This window comes from Oncorhynchus kisutch, linkage group LG15 (genome assembly GCF_002021735.2).
Source record: "Oncorhynchus kisutch isolate 150728-3 linkage group LG15, Okis_V2, whole genome shotgun sequence".
In the NCBI taxonomy this organism is placed as follows: Eukaryota; Metazoa; Chordata; class Actinopteri; order Salmoniformes; family Salmonidae; genus Oncorhynchus; species Oncorhynchus kisutch.
The window spans coordinates 92,840,087-92,859,028 of record NC_034188.2 but is presented as its reverse complement, the minus strand read 5'-3'; the positions used below and the strand labels follow the sequence as shown (position 1 = coordinate 92,859,028).

General features: G+C 49.2%; 1 protein-coding gene across 1 annotated transcript in view; it reads right to left on the bottom strand.

Moving 5' to 3' along the window:
- LOC109885628 (rho GTPase-activating protein 42) overlaps window positions 1–18,942 on the bottom strand; it is a 76,609-nt gene that overhangs the window by 30,403 nt on the left and 27,264 nt on the right. The window contains exons 12-17 of the mRNA XM_031791463.1: window positions 18,835–18,919; window positions 18,367–18,431; window positions 12,203–12,308; window positions 11,767–11,926; window positions 11,319–11,469; window positions 8,082–8,687 (exon numbers count right to left, since the gene is read on the bottom strand). Coding sequence (XP_031647323.1) covers window positions 8,082–8,687; window positions 11,319–11,469; window positions 11,767–11,926; window positions 12,203–12,308; window positions 18,367–18,431; window positions 18,835–18,919 — 1,173 coding nt within the window. The remainder of the gene's footprint in view (window positions 1–8,081; window positions 8,688–11,318; window positions 11,470–11,766; window positions 11,927–12,202; window positions 12,309–18,366; window positions 18,432–18,834; window positions 18,920–18,942) is intronic.

Below are 18,942 nucleotides of genomic sequence, written 5' to 3'. Positions count from 1 at the left end.
TGTGACAAAGTGGTTTTTGGTCTAACAGTAACGTTATACTATGCTGTTATTAGGCATGTTGGGCCTACGTAGAATACAAATCATTAAAGACGCAATCAGCAGTAGAAACAATAACAAAGCACCCTGGTTCGGTTATCAGCTGCGGCATGGGGCTGGAGAAATGTAATCACTCTCAAATTCATAGACTGAGCAATGGATGCAAGGATTGACCATCCATGACATCATAGTTATAACCATGTTTTGATACAGTGTCTGTTTACATTTACTTTGTCTACTAACATTGGGGTCTGATGTGGTTGAGCTCACGAGGCATTTCCAAGTTATATTGTTCAAGAATCAATGGGTATATATTTTTAATTTATAAGTCCAAATTGATCTTGCGAGACATTTGATCCAAACTTCATTAAACGAGTGTCACACCCTGATCTGTTTCACCTTTCTTTGTGAGTGTCTCCACACCCCTCCAGGTGTCACCCATCTTCCCCATTATCCCCTGTGTGTTCTCTGTTTGTCTGTTGCCAGTTCGTCTTGTTTGTTCAAGTCAACGTTTTGTGTCTTCGCTCCTGCTTTTTCCAGTCTCTCTTTTCTCGCCACCCTGGTTTCGACCCTAAGCCTGCCTGCCGACCTGTACCTTTGACCCCCTCTGGTGTACTGACCTCTGCCTTACCCTGGCCCTGCCTACCATCCGGGTACTGTTGCCCCACCTCTGGTTTACTGACCCCTGCCTGCCTTGACCTGTCTATAGCCTGCCCCTGTTGGGATATTCAACTATTGTTTATTCAACGTGGTCTGGGTCTTACCTTCCTAATAGTATGAACTGGCCATGACCCAGCAGACCAGCTGAGCAACACCATCTCCGCCCAAGCCGGGCCATCGGTTTGCTACCGATTAGCTGTCTGAATCGCCGTGACCCCAACCAACCTCACTACTCACTGGACCCTTATGATCACTCGACTAAGCATGCTTCTCCTTTGTCAATATGCCTTGTCCATTGCTGTTCTGGTTAGAGTTTATTGGCTTATTTCACTGTAGAGCCTCTAGCCCTGCTCATTATACCTTATCCAACTTTTCAGTTCCACCACCCACACATGCGATGACATAACCTGGTTTCAATGATGTTTCTAGAGACAATAGCTCTCTCATCATCACTCAATACCCAGGTTTACCTCCACTGTATTCACATCCTATCATACCTTTGTCTGTACATTATAACTTGAAGTAACTATTTTATCGCCCCCAGAAACCTCCTTTTACTCTCTATTCCAGACGTTCTAGACGACTCTGCTCTGGACACCATATGTGAACTGATTACCTCCCATCTATCTTCAGAGCTCGTGCTGCTAGGCGACCTAAACTGGAACATGCTTAACACCCCAGCCATCCTACAATCTAAGCTTGATGCCCTCAATCTCACACAAATTATCAATGAACCTACCAGGTACCACCCCAAAGCCATAAACACGGGCACCCTCATAGATGTTTTCAACCAAGATCTCAGCGATCACTGCCTCATTGCCTGCATCCGTAATGGGTCAGCGGTCAAACAACCTCCACTCATCACTGTCAAACGCTCCTTGAAACACTTCAGAGAGCAGGCCTTTCTAATCGACCTGGCCGGGGTATCCTGGAAGGATATTGATCTCATCCCGTCAGTAGAGGATGCCGTTTTTTTTATTTAAATGCCTTCCTCACCATCTTAAATAAGCATGCCCCATTCAAGAAATTTAGAACCAGGAACAGATATAGGCCTTGGTTCTCTCCAGACCTGACTGCCCTTAACCAACACGAAAACATCCTATGGCGTTCTGCATTAGCATCGAACAGCCCCCGTGATATGCAACTTTTCAGGGAAGCTAGAAACCAATATACACAGGCAGTTAGAAAAGCCAAGGCTAGCTTCTTCAAGCAGAAATTTGCTTCCTGCAACACAAACTCAAAAAAGTTCTGGGACACTGTAAAGTCCATGGAGAATAAGAACACCTCCTCCCAGCTGCCCTCTGCTCTGAGACTAGGAAACACTGTCAGCACCGATAAATCCACTATAATTGAGAATTTCAATAAGCATTTTTCTACGGCTGGCCATGCTTTCCACCTGGCTACCCCTACCCCGGTCAACAGCAATGCACCCCCCACAGCAACTCGCCCAAGCCTTCCCCATTTCTCCTTCTCCCAAGTCCAGTCAGCCGATGTTCTGAAAGAGTTGCAAAATCTGGACTCCAACAAATCAGCCGGGCTAAACAATCTGGACCCTTTCTTTCTAAAATGATCTGCCGAAATTGTTGCCACCCCTATTACTAGCCTGTTCAACCTCTCTTTCGTGTCGTCTGAGATTCCCAAAGATTGGAAAGCAGCTGCGGTCATCCCCCTTTTCAAAGGGGGGGGCACTCTTGACCCAAACTGCTACAGACCTATATCTATCATACCCTGCCTTTCTAAGGTCTTCGAAAGCCAAGTCAACAAACAGATTACCGACCATTTCGAATCCCACCATACCTTCTCCGCTATGCAATCTGGTTTCAGAGCTGGTCATTGGTGCACCTCAGCCACGCTCAAGGTCCTAAATGATATCATAACCGCCATCGATAAGAAACAATACTGTGCAGCCGTATTCATTGACCAAGGCTTTCGACTCTTGTCAATCACCACATCCTCATCGGCAGACTCGATGGCCTTGGTTTCTCAAATGATTGCCTCGGCTGGTTCACCAACTACTTCTCTGATAGAGTTCAGTGTGTCAAATCGGAGGGCCTGTTGTCCGGACCTCTGGCAGTCTCTATGGGAGTGCCACAGGGTTCAATTCTTGGACCGACTCTCTTCTCTGTATACATCAATGATGTCGCTCTTGCTGCTTGTGAGTCTCTGATCCACCTCTACGCAGATGACACCATTCTGTATACTTCTGGCCCTTCTTTGGACACTGTGTTAACAACCCTCCAGGCGAGCTTCAATGCCATACAACTCTCCTTCCGTGGCCTCCAATTGCTCTTAAATACAAGTCAAACTAAATACATGCTCTTCAACCGATCGCTGCCTGCACCTGCCCGCCTGTCCAACATCACTGCTCTGACTTAGAATATGTGGACAACTACAAATACCTAGGTGTCTGGTTAGACTGTAAACTCTCCTTCCAGACCCATATCAAACATCTCCAATCCAAAGTTAAATCTAGAATTGGCTTCCCATTTCGCAACAAAGCATCCTTCACTCATGCTGCCAAACATACCCTTGTAAAACTGACCATCCTACCAATCCTCGACTTCGGCGATGTCATTTACAAAATAACTTCCAATACCCTACTCAATAAATTGGATGCAGTCTATCACAGTGCCATCCGTTTTGTCACCAAAGCCCCATATACTACCCACCACTGCGACCTGTATGCTCTCGTTGGCTGGCCCTCGCTTCATACTCGTCGCAAAACCCACTGGCTCCAGGTCATCTACAAGACTCTGCTAGGTAAAGTCCCCCCTTACCTCAGCTCGCTGGTCACCATAGCAGCACCCACCTGTAGCATGCGCTCCAGAAGGTATATCTCTCTGGTCACCCCCAAAACCAATTCTTCCTTTGGCCGCCTCTCCTTCCAGTTCTCTGCTGCCAATGACTGGAACAAACTACAAAAATCTCTGAAACTGGAAACACTTATCTCCCTCACTAGCTTTAAGCACCAGCTGTCAGAGCAGCTCATAGATTACTGCACCTGTACATAGCCCATCTATAATTTAGCCCAAACAACTACCCCTTCCCTACTTTATTTATGTATTTATTTTGCTCCTTTGCACCCCATTATTTCTATCTCTACTTTGCACATTCTTCCACTGCATATCAACCATTCCAGTATGTTACTTGCTATATTGTATTTACTTTGCCATCATGGCCTTTTTCTGCCTTTACCTCCCTTATCTCACCTCACTTGCTCACATTGTATATAGACATACTTTTCTACTGTATTATTGACTGTATGTTTGTTTTACTCCATGTGTTATTGGATGTGTCGAACTGCTTTGCCTTATTTTGGCCAGCTCGCAATTGTAAATGAGAACCTGTTCTCAACTTGCCTACCTGGTTAAATAAAGGTGAAATATATATATTTTAAAAAGAGCCTCCATTGGTAGGCACAAGGTATTGCTTTGTGGGCTGATGGAGGGGTCCAAACGTTGGCCGAGCGCCATGACAGGGAGTTGGACATGCTGCTGGAACAATTCCGTGCATTGACTACCGGGGGCTCAATGACATCACTGTTAAGAACCGTTACCTGCTACCACTCATCTCCTCGGCCGTCGAGCCGCACCTTCTGGAGAACCAGTTGTTCATTAAGGTGGAAAAGTGTGAATTCCATCGCTCCATCATTCCCTTTCTGGACTACATCATCTCTGCTGGGAGCATCAAGGTGAAAAGCGAAAGTGGTGGTGGATTGGCCACAGCCTACATCCAGGGTGCAGCTGCAACGCTTCTTGGGGTTCGTCAACTTTTATTGTTGCTTTATCTGGGGTTATCATCACCCTTGGCTTCTCCCCTGTTTGTCCTCAACTCTATCAAGGACCTTAAACACCGCTTCACCACGGCTCCGATCCTGTTTCATCCGGACCCTTCCCATCAGTTCGTGGTGGAGACCGTTACTTCGGATTTCGGAGTGGGGGCTGTTCTGTCCCAACATTCTACCCTGGACCCTAAGCTGCATCCCTGCGCCTTCTTCTTCTACCGCCTCACCGCCAAGGAGAGAAATTACGATGTGGAGAATCGGGAGCTTCTCTCAATGGCAATGGAGGAATGGAGGCACTGGCTCGAAGGGACGGAACATCCATTCATTGTGTGGACCAACCACAAAAACCTGGAGGTTCTCCACATCGCCAAGTGTCTCAACTCCAGTTAGGAAAGATGGGCCGTGCTGTTTACCCGGTTCAACTTTTCCCTCTCCTACTGGCCGGTGGCCAAGAAAGTCAAGCCGGATGCCCTGTCTCGCTGCTATAACCCCAAGGTTACCACCCCCCGGAGCCTGAGACCATCCTTCCCACCTCGTGCCTGGCAACGGCACTCAGCTGGGGTATCAGGAAACAGGTCCGGGAGGCGCAGTGGTCCCAACCGAACTCTGATAACCAGATGTTCGTGCCTGACGCTGTCTGCTCTGCGGTCGTGGAGCAGGCCCATTCCTCCAGGCCCGCCTGCCCCCCGGCGGATCCCCTGGTTTCACATCTCCCTGGACTTTGTCACGGGTCTCCCCCAGTATGATGGCAACCCCCGCCATCCTGGTTGTGGTGGATCTCTTTTCTAAGGCTGCCCACTTCCTTCCTCTTCCCAAGTTACCTCTACCAAGGAGACGGCTCAGCTCATGGTGCAGCACATCTTCTGGATCCATGGACTGCCCGTGGACATGGTCTCTGACAGCGGCCCTCAGTTCTCGTCCCGGTTCTGGACAGCATTCTGCACCCTCATAGGGTCGTCGGCCAGCCTGTCCTCCGGTTTCCAACCCCAGTCTAACGACCAGTCGGAGAGAGCCAGCCAGGACCTTGAGACCACCCTGCACTGTCTGGTATCCGCCAACCCCACCCCCTGGAGTCAGCAACTGGTGTGGGTGGAATACGCCCGCAATATCCTTCCCTGCTCTGCCACGGGCCTATTACCTGAGTGTTCCCAGGGGTATCAGCCCCGCTCTTCCCTGCTCTGCCACGGGCCTATTACCTGAGTGTTCCCAGGGGTATCAGCCCCTGCTCTGCCACGGGCCTATTACCGTTTGAGTGTTCCCAGGGGTATCTGCCCCTGCTCTTCCCTGCTCTGCCACGGGCCTATTACCTGAGTGTTCCCAGGGGTATCAGCCCCTGCTCTTCCCTGCTCTGCCACAGGCCTATTACCTGAGTGTTCCCAGGGGTATCAGCCCCGCTCTTCCCTGAGCAGGAAGAGAAGAGGTCGGCATACCTTCTGCCCAGATGTTTGTCCGGTCGGCCCTCCTCAAGACCACCTCCAGGTATCGACAACAAGCGGATCGCCATCGGACCCCGGCTCCCCGATATCGTCTCGGGTAGAAGGTATGGCTATCCACCCGGGATCTTCCCCTCCCGGTGGAATCCAATAAACTCTCCCCACGGTTTATTGGCCCGTTCCCCATCTCCAAGATTATTAGCCCCTCTGCTGTTCATCTTCTATTGCCCCGTACCTTTCATGTGTCCAGTGTCAAACCCATGTTTCACAGCCCTTTGTCGCCTGTTTCTACCTTACCCTGACCCTGAGCCTGCCTGCCGTCCGGTACCGTTACCCCACCTCTGGTTTACTGACCCCTGCCTGCCTTGACTTGTCTATCGTCTGCCCCTGTTGGCATATTAAACTATTGTTTATTCGACGTGGTCTGCATCTGAGTCTTACCCTCATACCTGATAAGGAGCACCATTGTGAGAAGTGGCAGAGTGTCACTCCGGCACCAGCGGCTCTACACCTCTGTGTAGTAGTACCTATGTGTCGGTCTGTAAGAGGGACTCCAAGAAGCTTCTCATTAAATATATTTGTAATTTACAAGGTTTTGGCTACACTTGACTTTCCAACACACTATCACAATAAATATAATTCTACACGTCAAATGAAAAAACTATATCTCACCTGGGATTCGAACTTGCCGCAAATGGCAGGCTGGCTAACTTTGAGCTATTCATCCAGTCCTGAGACCCTAGCAAAACTTGGCTGTTAATTTATCTGACTTTCATTTATCTCCATTTCCAGCCCTTATATTTAACCTCATAATGAAGTGTTCTACAAGTAGAACACAAAACTATCTGACATCAACAGTTGCATTCATCAGTTTTATTGACAAACGTCAACAACAACACAAATAAAGTCTGACAAAGCAAAAACATGCTAAAAATGATTTTACATGAATGCTTTAAGTACAGAAATGGTTTGCTCAGTGGGAAATGAATATCCAACTAGTCAGTGACAACTGTGGGGAGTTCGGGAACTTGTGAAAGCAGCTACTTGAGCTTATTCCAGTATTATCGACACTTTGTCCTGGGATTTCCTTTGATCTAAGTAGAAGAACGTCTTTCCTTCTAAAGACTCTTGTGTAGCTTGTGTGCGTCATAGAGCAAAACATGTGCGTGTTTGTGAGAGTCTCAGCTTTTCATAGATCGCTTTTAATAGTGTGTAGCTCAAACCATTCTGGCTATACAGGCGTTTTTGTAAAGAAAAAAGACCCAGCCCAGAGGCCCTTCAGGATCTGTTCTTGTCTCACAAACACCGCTCCGTTAAAGAGACAAATCCAATGAAACAACCCACAATTCTGTAGCTCAAACACACAATGTTTAAAAAGATGTCTTAAATAACACCAGAGCAACGGTGGAACTCATTGCATTAACATTTCTTGCACGTTTTAGTAACTTGGAAGAGCAGATCGTGGCTTTGTTTTAAGGACACTTCCATGAACAAGTGTTGGATCACGTCCAACTACGTTTCCCATTTTAAATGCCTGATACAGATTTAACCAGATATAATCACGGTTAGCATAGGAGGAGTCAGGTTACAAGGAGTCAGGTTACAAGGAGTCAGGTTACAAGGAGTCAGGTTACAAGGAGTCAGGTTACAATGATCCAGGTTACAAGGAGTCAGGTTACAAGGAGTCAGGTTACAAGGAGTCAGGTTACAAGGAGCCAGGTTACAAGGAGCCAGGTTACAAGGAGTCAGGTTACAAGGAGTCAGGTTACAAGGAGTCAGGTTACAAGGAGCCAGGTTACAATGATCCAGGTTACAAGGAGTCAGGTTACAATGATCCAGGTTACAAGGAGCCAGGTTACAAGGAGCCAGGTTACAAGGAATCAGGTTACAAGGAGCCAGGTTACAAGGAGTCAGGTTACAAGAAGTCAGGTTTCAAGGAGTCAGGTTACAAGGAGTCAGGTTACAAGGAGCCAGGTTACAAGGAGTCAGGTTACAAGGAGTCAGGTTACAGTATTTAATCAGAACAGCTAACATGTAGTCTTTGATCATGTGCAACTTGGCCAACGATTTTAATTTGCTGATTCTTAAACTAAAACGTAAACTTTTCTAATGTTTCGCAAGTATGGCCCCACAGAGATTTGATTTGCAGAGATATGTTGGACTCTTACCTTCAGATATATACAGTGACCTCAGAGAGGGAGCGGCTGAGCGGTTCAGCTGGGTCAGTTGGGTCACGGGCACCGGCCGGAGATCCGTCTGGGAGTGGGGGGCTTTCTTCGGGCCGATGGACCCCCTGGGTGTAGCTGTGGTGCTGGCTGAGGACAGACTCAGAGCATCTCCCTCCGACTCCCCGTCTGTCCTCCCTGTCTCCACGTCTTCCCTGGAGCTAGACTCTGGGCTGCTGAGGCAGGATGGGACGCTTCCCTTCCCTGGCCCGTTGGAAGAGAGCTGTGAGGGGGAGCGACGGAGACCCAGGGTTGGGCCCTGACCCATCTCCTGCCCCATACTGGTCCCCTGCCCCATCTCCTGCCCCAGGCTGGTCCCCTGACCCATCCCCTGCTTCAGGCTGGTACCCTGACCCATCCCGAGCCACTGGCTCGTCCCCTGCCCCATCCCCAGCCACAGGCCAGGGGGATGGGAAGCCTTGTCTTTGGGCTGGTGGTGGGAGGAAGTGCCAGTTGTCTTGGAGGAGCTGTTCTGCTCAGAGGAGTGGGAGGAGAGGGACTCCATGCTTCCCAAGGGGGTGCTGCCTGGACTGCTGCTGAACGTGTCACCTGTACAAGGACCAGAGAGCAGGAACACACAGCATCATTAAAACCTGCTGAACGGGTCACCTGTTACAAGGACCAGGAACACACAGCGTCATTAAAACCTGATGAACGGGTCACCTGTTACAAGGACCAGGAACACACAGCGTCATTAAAACCTGCTGAATGTGTCACATGTTACAAGGACCAGGAACACACAGAGTCACTGAAACCTGATGAACGGGTCACCTGTTACAAGGACCAGGAACACACAGCATCATTAAAACCTGCTGAATGTGTCACATGTTACAAGGACCAGGAACACACAGCGTCACTAAAACCTGACGAATGACCGACTACTGAGACAAAACACAGTGACTGCATCTCAAATGCCCTCTTATTCAATACGTAGTACCTATGGCACCCTGTTCCCTATATAGTACACTACTTTTGACCAGGAACCTATGGCACACTGTTCCCTATATAGTACACTACTTTTGACCAGGAACCTATGGCACCCTGTTCCCTATATAGTGCACTACTTTTGACCAAGAACCTATGGCACACTGTTCCCTATATAGTACACTACTTTTGACCAGGAACCTATGGCACCCTGTTCCCTATATAGTGTACTACTTTTGACCAGGAACCTATGGCACACTGTTCCCTGTATAGTGCACTACTTTTGACCAGGAACCTATGGCACACTGTTCCCTATATAGTACACTACTTTTGACCAGGAACCTATGGCACCCCGTACCCTATATAGTGCACTACTTTTGACCAGGGACCTATGGGCCATTTGGGATGCAGACAGTATTATTACTACTGTGGCTAAATGTAGTAGCACCACCACTACAGTAGCTAAGAGAATAGGGTTACTGGCTACATCCTGGAATGTTTTGTATTCTCTGATGGTGCCCTGGTAGATGAAGATATAATATATTAATGAACATCTCAATGGGAATATGTCATGAATGCTGCAGCAGGCCAGATTAGCTAGCAGAGTGACATGACCCCCTATTCCAGGGGAATATGTAATGAATGCTGCAGCAGGCCAGATTAGCTAGCAGAGTGACATGCCAACCTATTCCAGGGGAATATGTAATGAATGCTGCAGCAGGCCAGATTAGCTAGCAGAGTGACATGACAACCTATTCCAGGGGAATATGTAATGAATGCTGCAGCAGGCCAGATTAGCTAGCAGAGTGACATGATCCCCTATTCCAGGGGAATATGTAATGAATGCTGCAGGAGGCCAGATTAGCTAGCAGAGTGATATGACCCCCTATTCCAGGGGAATATGTAATGAATGCTGCAGCAGGCCAGATTAGTTAGCAGAGTGACATGACAAACTATTCCAGGGGAATATGTAATGAATGCTGCAGCAGGCCAGATTAGCTAGCAGAGTGACATGACCCCCTATTCCAGGGGAATATGTAATGAATGCTGCAGCAGGCCAGATTAGCTAGCAGAGTGACATGACCCCCTATTCCAGGGGAATATGTAATGAATGCTGCAGCAGGCCAGATTAGCTAGCAGAGTGACATGACCCCTATTCCAGGGGAATATGTAATTAATGCTGCAGCAGGCCAGATTAGCTAGCAGAGTGACATGACCCTCTATTCCAGGGGAATATGTAATGAACGTTGCAGCAGGCCAGATTAGCTAGCAGAGTGACATGACCCCCTATTCCAGGGGAATATGTAATGAATGCTGCAGCAGGCCAGATTAGCTAGCAGAGTGACATGACAAACTATTCCAGGGGAATATGTAATGAATGCTGCAGCAGGCCAGATTAGCTAGCAGAGTGACATGACCCCCTATTCCAGGGGAATATGTAATGAATGCTGCAGCAGGCCAGATTAGCTAGCAGAGTGACATGACCCCTATTCCAGGGGAATATGTAATGAATGCTGCAGCAGGCCAGATTAGCTAGCAGAGTGACATGACCCTAAATTCCAGGGGAATATGTAATGAATGCTGCAGCAGGCCAGATTAGCTAGCAGAGTGACATGACAGCCTATTCCAGGGGAATATGTAATGAATGCTGCAGCAGGCCAGATTAGCTAGCAGAGTGACATGACCCCCTATTCCAGGGGAATATGTAATGAATGCTGCAGCAGGCCAGATTAGCTAGCAGAGTGACATGACCCCCTATTCCAGGGGAATATGTAATGAATGCTGCAGCAGGCCAGATTAGCTAGCAGAGTGACATGGCAACCTATTCCAGGGGAATATGTAATGAATGCTGCAGCAGGCCAGATTAGCTAGCAGAGTGACATGACCCCCTATTCCAGGGGAATATGTAATGAATGCTGCAGCAGGCCAGATTAGCTAGCAGAGTGATATGACCCCCTATTCCAGGGTAATATGTAATGAATGCTGCAGCAGGCCAGATTAGCTAGCAGAGTGACATGACCCCTATTCCAGGGTTATTCAAATATGACCCTATGTGATCCGCACCGCTGCTAGCGTTTTGTTCTACCACATCATGAATTCCACTCACCTTGTGTCCCAGGTCTAAATCAGTCTCTGATTAGAAGGTGCAGATCTGATGCAGATCTGAATGATATAGGTTTACAGGCCTACAGGGAATATGGTATCATTCGATATGCAACAATTGCCTGCAGTGCTAGCGATAGGTGTAGGACTCACTGTCAGCGTCTGCAAGGCACAGTGTTGGGGTGTAGATGCTGCGAGGCTTCCTAGGGCCTGTGGACAGGCAGATGGCCCTGCTCCTACGTGAGCTTGGTCGGGATTGGGGCTGGGGCAGAGGTACGTTGGGGTCTGGAGGCTGGTGGAAGATCTGGAGAGGGGAGAGAGAGAAATAGTTTTATTAACTGAGCATTACAGTGGTATATAACTAGCTAGGGTCTGGGGAGTTTCCTGCTTAGGTCACATGGTCAGACATATACCTAAATACCTAAAAACTCCTACTATAGGCCCAAGACATGACACATACCTAAATACCTAAAAAACCCTACTATAGGCCCAAGACATGACACATACGTATACCCAGGACCAGGAGCGCTACCAGCAAACTAAATATTTTTACAGGCTCAATATTTCAGTCTGATTTCAAAGAAACCAGAAACTCTCTTGCCTTGTCAAAGTTCTCGATGAGAATCTCCACCACGATGTTCTGGAATTTAATGTTCATCATGGCGGCCACCGTCTCCTCCTGTGACCTCATCAACGTGGGCCCGAAGATCACGCCCAGGTTGGACACCGTCATCAGGTTGAACTGGCTGTGGGTGGACACTCTGTGGGGCAGGACACAGACAGATCAGACAGGATGGTATAAGGTTTCAATATCACACTACATTATTGATGCCCCCGCGTGAACAAACATCAAACACAATGTTTTCATTTGAGTCACTTAGCAGATTCTCTTATCCAGAGAGACTTAGTTAGAGTGCATTCATCTTAAAGGTAGCAGGACCTTCAGATTGTGAGACTGATAGATGAAGTGTGACATCTCCCTACACAACAATAGATTTACGATGTAATTTTAGACTGGTCAGTTAGGAGAGACCTACGTGACGAGGTGTTTGATCAGTAGCTCCATCATCTCCTTGTTCCTTTCAGGCAGCTTGTGGACCAAGGCATGGACGGCCCTAACCCTGTAGTTCTGGTCTTCACACTCTGGGGAGGGGAGAGGAGGGGGAGAGGGGGGAGGACGGGGGAGGAGCGGGAGAGGCGGAGAAGGGGAAGAAAGGGGAGGACGGGGGAGGAGGGGGAGAGGTGGAGAAGGGGAAGAAAGGGGAGGACGGGGGAGGAGGGGGAGAAGGGGAAGAAGGTGGTGATGGGGAGAAGAGGAAGAAGGGGGAGAGGGTGAGGAGGGGGAGAGGGGGAGGAGGGGGAGAAGGGGGAGAGGGGGAGGAGGAGGAGAAGGGGGAGAGGGTGAGGAGGGGGAGAGGGTGAGGAGGGGGAGGAGGGGGAGAAGGGGGAGAGGGGGAGGAGGGGGAGAAGGGGGAGAGGGTGAGGAGGGGGAGAGGGTGAGGAGGGGGAGAGGGGGAGGAGGGGGAGAAGGGGGAGAGGGGGAGGAGGGGGAGAAGGGGGAGAGGGGGAAGAAGGGGGAGAAGGGGGAGAGGGTGGTGATGGGGGAGAAGGGGGAGAGGGGGAAGAAGGGGAAGAAGGGGGAGAAGAGGGAGAGGGGGAAGAAGGGGAAGAAGGGGGAGAGGGTGAGGAGGGGGAGAGGGTGGTGATGGGGGAGAAGGGGAAGAAGGGGAAGAAGGGGGAGAAGAGGGAGAGGGGGAAGAAGGGGAAGAAAGGGGAGAGGGTGAGGAGGGGGAGAGGGTGGTGATGGGGGAGAAGGGGAAGAAGGGGGAGAAGGGGGAGAGGGTGGTGATGGGGGAGAAGGGGGGAGATGGGGGAGGTGGGGGAGATTGGGGACAGAGTCATGATAAACACACTGACAGCTTCATGGCTGCTTGTTTTTGATTACATGCTCATGTTTTTCCATGTAACATGCAAAACAATCTATCGTCAAAATATCTTAAATTCTTAAATTCAATTGTCGTTTTTTTTTTGTTGTATCTTGCAATTTAGTACAAAACAAAAACACACAAAAAAATACAAAAAAGCACAGCTGAAGACAAATGAAGTGAGTCGTGGGACAAGAAGAGAGACCGTTACACAACAGTCAGTGTTCCTAGTCAGTGTTCCTAGTCAGTGTTCCTAGTCAGCGTTCCTAGTCAGTGTTCCTAGTCAGTGTTCCTAGTCAGTGTTCCTAGTCAGTGTTCCTAGTCAGCGTTCCTAGTCAGTGTTCCTAGTCAGTGTTCCTAGTCAGTGTTCCTAGTCAGTGTTCCCTAGTCAGTGTTCCTAGTCAGCGTTCCTAGTCAGTGTTCCTAGTCAGTGTTCCTGGTCAGTGTTCCTAGTCAGTGTTCCTAGTCAGTGTTCCTAGTCAGTGTTCCTAGTCAGTGTTCCTAGTCAGCGTTCCTAGTCAGTGTTCCTAGTCAGTGTTCCTAGTCAGTGTTCCTAGTCAGTGTTCCTAGTCAGTGTTCCTAGTCAGCGTTCCTAGTCAGTGTTTCTAGTCAGTGTTCCTAGTCAGTGTTCCTGGTCGTGTCCTAGTCAGCTGTTCCTAGTCAGTGTTCCTATCGTGTTCCTGGTCAGTGTTCCTAGTCAGTGTTCCTAGTCAGTGTTCCTAGTCAGTGTTCCTAGTCAGTGTTCCTAGTCAGCGTTCCTAGTCAGTGTTCCTAGTCAGGTTCCTAGTCAGTGTTCCCTAGTCAGTGTCCTAGTCAGTGTTCCTAGTCAGCGTTCCTAGCAGTGTCCTAGTCAGTGTTCCTAGTCAGGTTCCTAGGTCAGTGTTCCCTAGTCAGTGTTCCTAGTCAGCGTTCCTAGTCAGGTTCCTAGTCAGTGTTCCTAGTCAGTGTTCCTAGTCAGTGTTCCTAGTCAGTGTTCCTAGTCAGCGTTCCTAGTCAGTGTGCCTAGTCAGTGTTCCTGGTCAGTGTTCCTAGTCAGTGTTCCTGGTCAGCAGTCCTAGTCAGCGTTCCTGGTCAGTGTTCCTATTCAGCAGTCCTAGTCAGTGTTCCTAGTCAGCGTTCCTGGTCAGCGGTCTTGGTCAGCGGTCCTAGTCAGCGTTCCTAGTCAGCGTTCCTAGTCAGTGTTCCTAGTCAGCGTTCCTGGTCAGTGTTCCTAGTCAGCAGTCCTAGTCAGCTTTCCTGGTCAGCAGTCCTAGTCAGCGTTCCTGGTCAGTGTTCCTAGTCAGCAGTCCTAGTCGGTGTTCCTAGTCAGCATTCCTGGTCAGCGGTCTTGGTCAGCGGTCCTAGTCAGCGTTCCTAGTCAGCGTTCCTAGTCAGTGTTCCTAGTCAGCGTTCCTGGTCAGTGTTCCTAGTCAGCAGTCCTAGTCAGCGTTCCTGGTCAGCAGTCCTAGTCAGCGTTCCTGGTCAGTGTTCCTAGTCAGCAGTCCTAGTCAGTGTTCCTAGTCAGCGTTCCTGGTCAGCAGTCCTAGTCAGCGTTCCTGGTCAGTGTTCCTAGTCAGCGTTCCTAGTCAGTGTTCCTAGTCAGCGTTCCTAGATAGCGGTCCTGGTCAGCGTTCCTAGTCAGCGTTCCTAGTCAGCGTTCCTAGTCAGCGTTCCTAGTCAGCAGTCCTAGTCAGCGTTCCTGGTCAGCGGTCTTGGTCAGCGGTCTTGGTCAGCGGTCCTAGTCAGCGTTCCTGGTCAGCGATCTTGGTCAGCGGTCCTAGTCAGCGTTCCTAGTCAGCGTTCCTAGTCAGTGTTCCTAGTCAGTGTTCCTAGTCAGTGTTCCTGGTCAGTGTTCCTTGTCAGTGTTCCTGGTCAGCAGTCCTAGTCAGCGTTCCTGGTCAGTGTTCCTAGTCAGCAGTCCCTAGGTAAGGGTTAGGGTCAGGGTTAAGGTAATGGTTATGGTCAGGGTTAAGGTAAGGGTTAGGGTCAGGGTTAACGTAAGGGTTAGGGTCAGGGTTAACGTAAGGGTTAGGGTCAGGGTTAAGGTAAGGGTTAGGGTCAGGGTTAAGGTAAGGGTTAGGGGTAAGGTAAGGTAAGCTAAGGGTTTAGGGTCAGGGTTAAGGTAAGGGTTAGGGTCAGGGTTAAGGTAAGGGTTAGGGTCAGGGTTAAGGTTAGGGTCAGGGTTAAGGTAAGGTTAGGGTCAGGGTTTAGGTAAGGGTCAGGGTTTAGGTAAGGGTCAGGGTCAGGGTTAAGGTAAGGGTCAGAGTTAAGGTAAGGGTTAGGGTCAGGGTTAAGGTAAGGTTTAGGGTCAGGGTTAAGGTAAGGGTTAGGGTTAAGGTAAGGGTTAGGGTCAGGGTTAAGGTAAGGGTTAGGGTCAGGGTTAAGGTAAGGGTTAGGGTCAGGGTTAAGGTAAGGGTTAGGGTTAAGGTAAGGGTTAGGGTCAGGGTTTAGGTAAGGGTTAGGGTCAGGGTTAAGGTAAGGGTTAGGGTCAGGGTTAAGGTAATGGTTATGGTCAGGGTTAAGGTAAGGGTTAGGGTCAGGGTTAACGTAAGGGTTAGGGTCAGGGTTAACGTAAGGGTTAGGGTCAGGGTTAAGGTAAGGGTTAGGGTCAGGGTTAAGGTAAGGGTTAGGGGTAAGGTAAGCTAAGGGTTAGGGTCAGGGTTAAGGTAAGGGTTAGGGTCAGGGTTAAGGTAAGGGTTAGGGTCAGGGTTAAGGTTAGGGTCAGGGTTAAGGTAAGGGTTAGGGTCAGGGTTTAGGTAAGGGTCAGGGTTAAGGTAAGGGTCAGAGTTAAGGCAAGGGTTAGGGGCTAAGGTAAGGATCAGGGTTAGGGTTAGGGTCAGGGTTAAGGTAAGGGTTAAGGTAAGGGTTAGGGTCAGGGTTAAGGTAAGGGTTAGGGTCAGGGTTTAGGTAAGGGTTAGCATCAGGGTTTAGGTAAGGGTTAGGGTCAGGGTTAAGGTAATGGTTATGGTCAGGGTTAAGGTAAGGGTTAGGGTCAGGGTTAACGTAAGGGTTAGGGTCAGGGTTAACGTAAGGGTTAGGGTCAGGGTTAAGGTAAGGGTTAGGGTCAGGGTTAAGGTAAGGGTTAGGGGTAAGGTAGGTAAGCTAAGGGTTAGGGTCAGGGTTAAGGTAAGGGTTAGGGTCAGGGTTAAGGTAAGGGTTAGGGTCAGGGTTAAGGTTAGGGTCAGGGTTAAGGTAAGGGTTAGGGTCAGGGTTTAGGTAAGGGTCAGGGTTAAGGTAAGGGTCAGAGTTAAGGTAAGGGTTAGGGTCAGGGTTAAGGTAAGGTTTAGGGTCAGGGTTAAGGTAAGGGTTAGGGTTAAGGTAAGGGTTAGGGTCAGGGTTAAGGTAAGGGTTAGGGTCAGGGTTAAGGTAAGGGTTAGGGTCAGGGTTAAGGTAAGGGTTAGGGTTAAGGTAAGGGTTAGGGTTTAGGTAAGGGTTAGGGTCAGGGTTAAGGTAAGGGTTAGGGTCAGGGTTAAGGTAAGGGTTAGGGTCAGGGTTAAGGTAAGGTTAGGGTCAGGGTTAAGGTAAGGGTTAGGGTCAGGGTCAGGGTTAAGGTAAGGGTTAGGGTTAAGGTAAGGGTTAGGGTCAGGGTTTAGGTAAGGGTTAGGGTCAGGGTTAAGGTAAGGGTTAGGGTCAGGGTTAAGGTAAGCGTTAGGGTCAGGGTTAAGGTAAGGTAAGGGTTAAGGTAAGGGTTAGGGTCAGGGTTAAGGTAAGGGTTAAGGTAAGGGTTAGGGTCAGGGTTAAGGTAAGGGTTAGGGTCAGGGTTTAGGTAAGGTTAGCATCAGGGTTTAGGTAAGGGTTAGGGTCAGGGTTAAGGTAATGGTTATGGTCAGGGTTAAGGTAAGGGGTTAGGGTCAGGGTTAACGTAAGGGTTAGGGTCAGGGTTAAGGTTAGGGTCAGGGTTAAGGTAAGGGTTAGGGTCAGGGTTAAGGTAAGGGTTAGGGTCAGGGTTTAGGTAAGGGTTAGGGTCAGGGTTAAGGTAAGGGTTAGGGTCAGGGTTAACGTAAAGGTTAGGGTCAGGGTTAAGGTAAGGGTTAGGGTCAGGGTTAAGGTTAGGGTCAGGGTTAGGTAAGGGTTAGGGTCAGGGTTAAGGTAAGGGTTAGGGTCAGGGTTTAGGTAAGGGTTAGGGTCAGGGTTAAGGTATGTCAGGTTAAGGTAAGGTTAGGGTCAGGGTTAAGGTAAGGGTTAGGGTCAGGGTTAAGGTAAGGGTGAGGGTTAAGGTAAGGGTTAGGGTCAGGGTTGAGGTAAGGGTTAGGGTCAGGGTTAAGGTAAGGGTTAGGGTCAGGGTTAAGGTAAGGGTTAGGGTCAGGGTTAAGGTATGGTCAGGTTAAGGTAAGGGTTAGGGTCAGGGTTAAGGTAAGGGTTAGGGTCAGGGTTTAGGTAAGGGTTAGGGTCAGGGTTAAGGTAAGGGTTAGGGTCAGGTTAAGGTAAGCGTTAGGGTCAGGGTAAGGTCAAGGTAAGGGTTAAGGTACGGGTTAGGGTCAGGGTTAAGGTAAGGGTTAAGGTAAGGGTTAGGGTCAGGGTTAAGGTAAGGGTTAGGGTCAGGGTTTAGGTAAGGGTTAGCATCAGGGTTTAGGTAAGGGTTAGGGTCAGGGTTAACGTAAGGGTTAGGGTCAGGGTTAAGGTAAGGATGGGTTAGGGTCAGGGTTAAGGTGTAGGGTCAGGTTAAGGTAAGGGTTAGGGTCAGGGTTAAGGTAAGGGTTAGGGTCAGGGTTTAGGTAAGGGTTAGGGTCAGGGTTAAGGTATGGTCATGGTTAAGGTAAGGGGTTTAGGGTCCAGGGTAAGGTAAGGGTTAGGGTCAGGGTTAGGGTTGAGGGTTAAGGTAAGGGTTAGGGTCAGGGTTAAGGTAAGGGTTAGGGTCAGGGTTAAGGTAATGGTTAGGGTCAGGGTTAAGGTAAGGGTTAGGGTCAGGGTTAAAGTAAGGGTTAGGGTTAGGGTTAAGGTAAGGGTCAGGGTTAAGGTAAGGGTTAGGGTCAGGGTCAGGGTTAAGGGTTAGGGTCAGGGTTATAGGTAAGGGTAGGGTCAGGGTTAAGGTAAGGGTTAAGGTAAGGGTTCGGGTCAGGGTTAAGGTAAGGGTTAGGGTCAGGGTTAAGGTAAGGGTTAGGGTTAAGTAAGGGTTAGGGTCAGGTTTAAGGTACGGGTTAGGGTCAGGGTTAAGGTATGGAGGGTCAGGGGTAAGGTAAGGGTTAGGGGCAGGGTTAAGGTAATGGTTAGGGTCCAGGGTTAAGGTAAGGGTTAGGGTCAGGGTTTGGTTAGTGGTTTTGCAGGTCAGCTGTGTGCTGATAATCCCATTGTATTACTTACTACGGCCATGATGAAGTCTTTGGTGGAGCTTAAAGGCTCAGCAGAGGCTTCAGAGAGACACCTGGTGGATGAAAAGGGAACATGAGGAGGGGAGACAGCGTACGTCTCAACTATCCACCCTTTCCCAGCGTTAACAATGGGTGAAAACTCCTCCAGATAAGGCTTACACCAAAAAATGCTTTTACAATCTTTGATAGGGAGTATGCAAGTGCGTGACACACACACACTGGTTGACCAAGGATGGGAGGGTTTCAGGAAGGCATTAAGCAATGTCATGATGATTCTAGCCAGGGAGGAGCAGGGAGCAACTGGTAGGGCAACATGACCTCAGCTAATTCACTAGGTCCATGCATATCTGTGTGTGTGTGTGTGTGTGCGTGTATGTGTCTGTGTACCTGAGGTAATTCACTAGGTCCATGCATATCTCTGTGTGTGTGTGTGTGTGCGTGTATGTGTGTGTGTACCTGAGGTAATTCTTCAGGCCACTGGTGATGGTCTTGTTGTCCCAGGTGTCTGGGTCCAGGTTCATATCAACTGGAGCCTTGGTTGCTACGGGATACAAAACAACAACA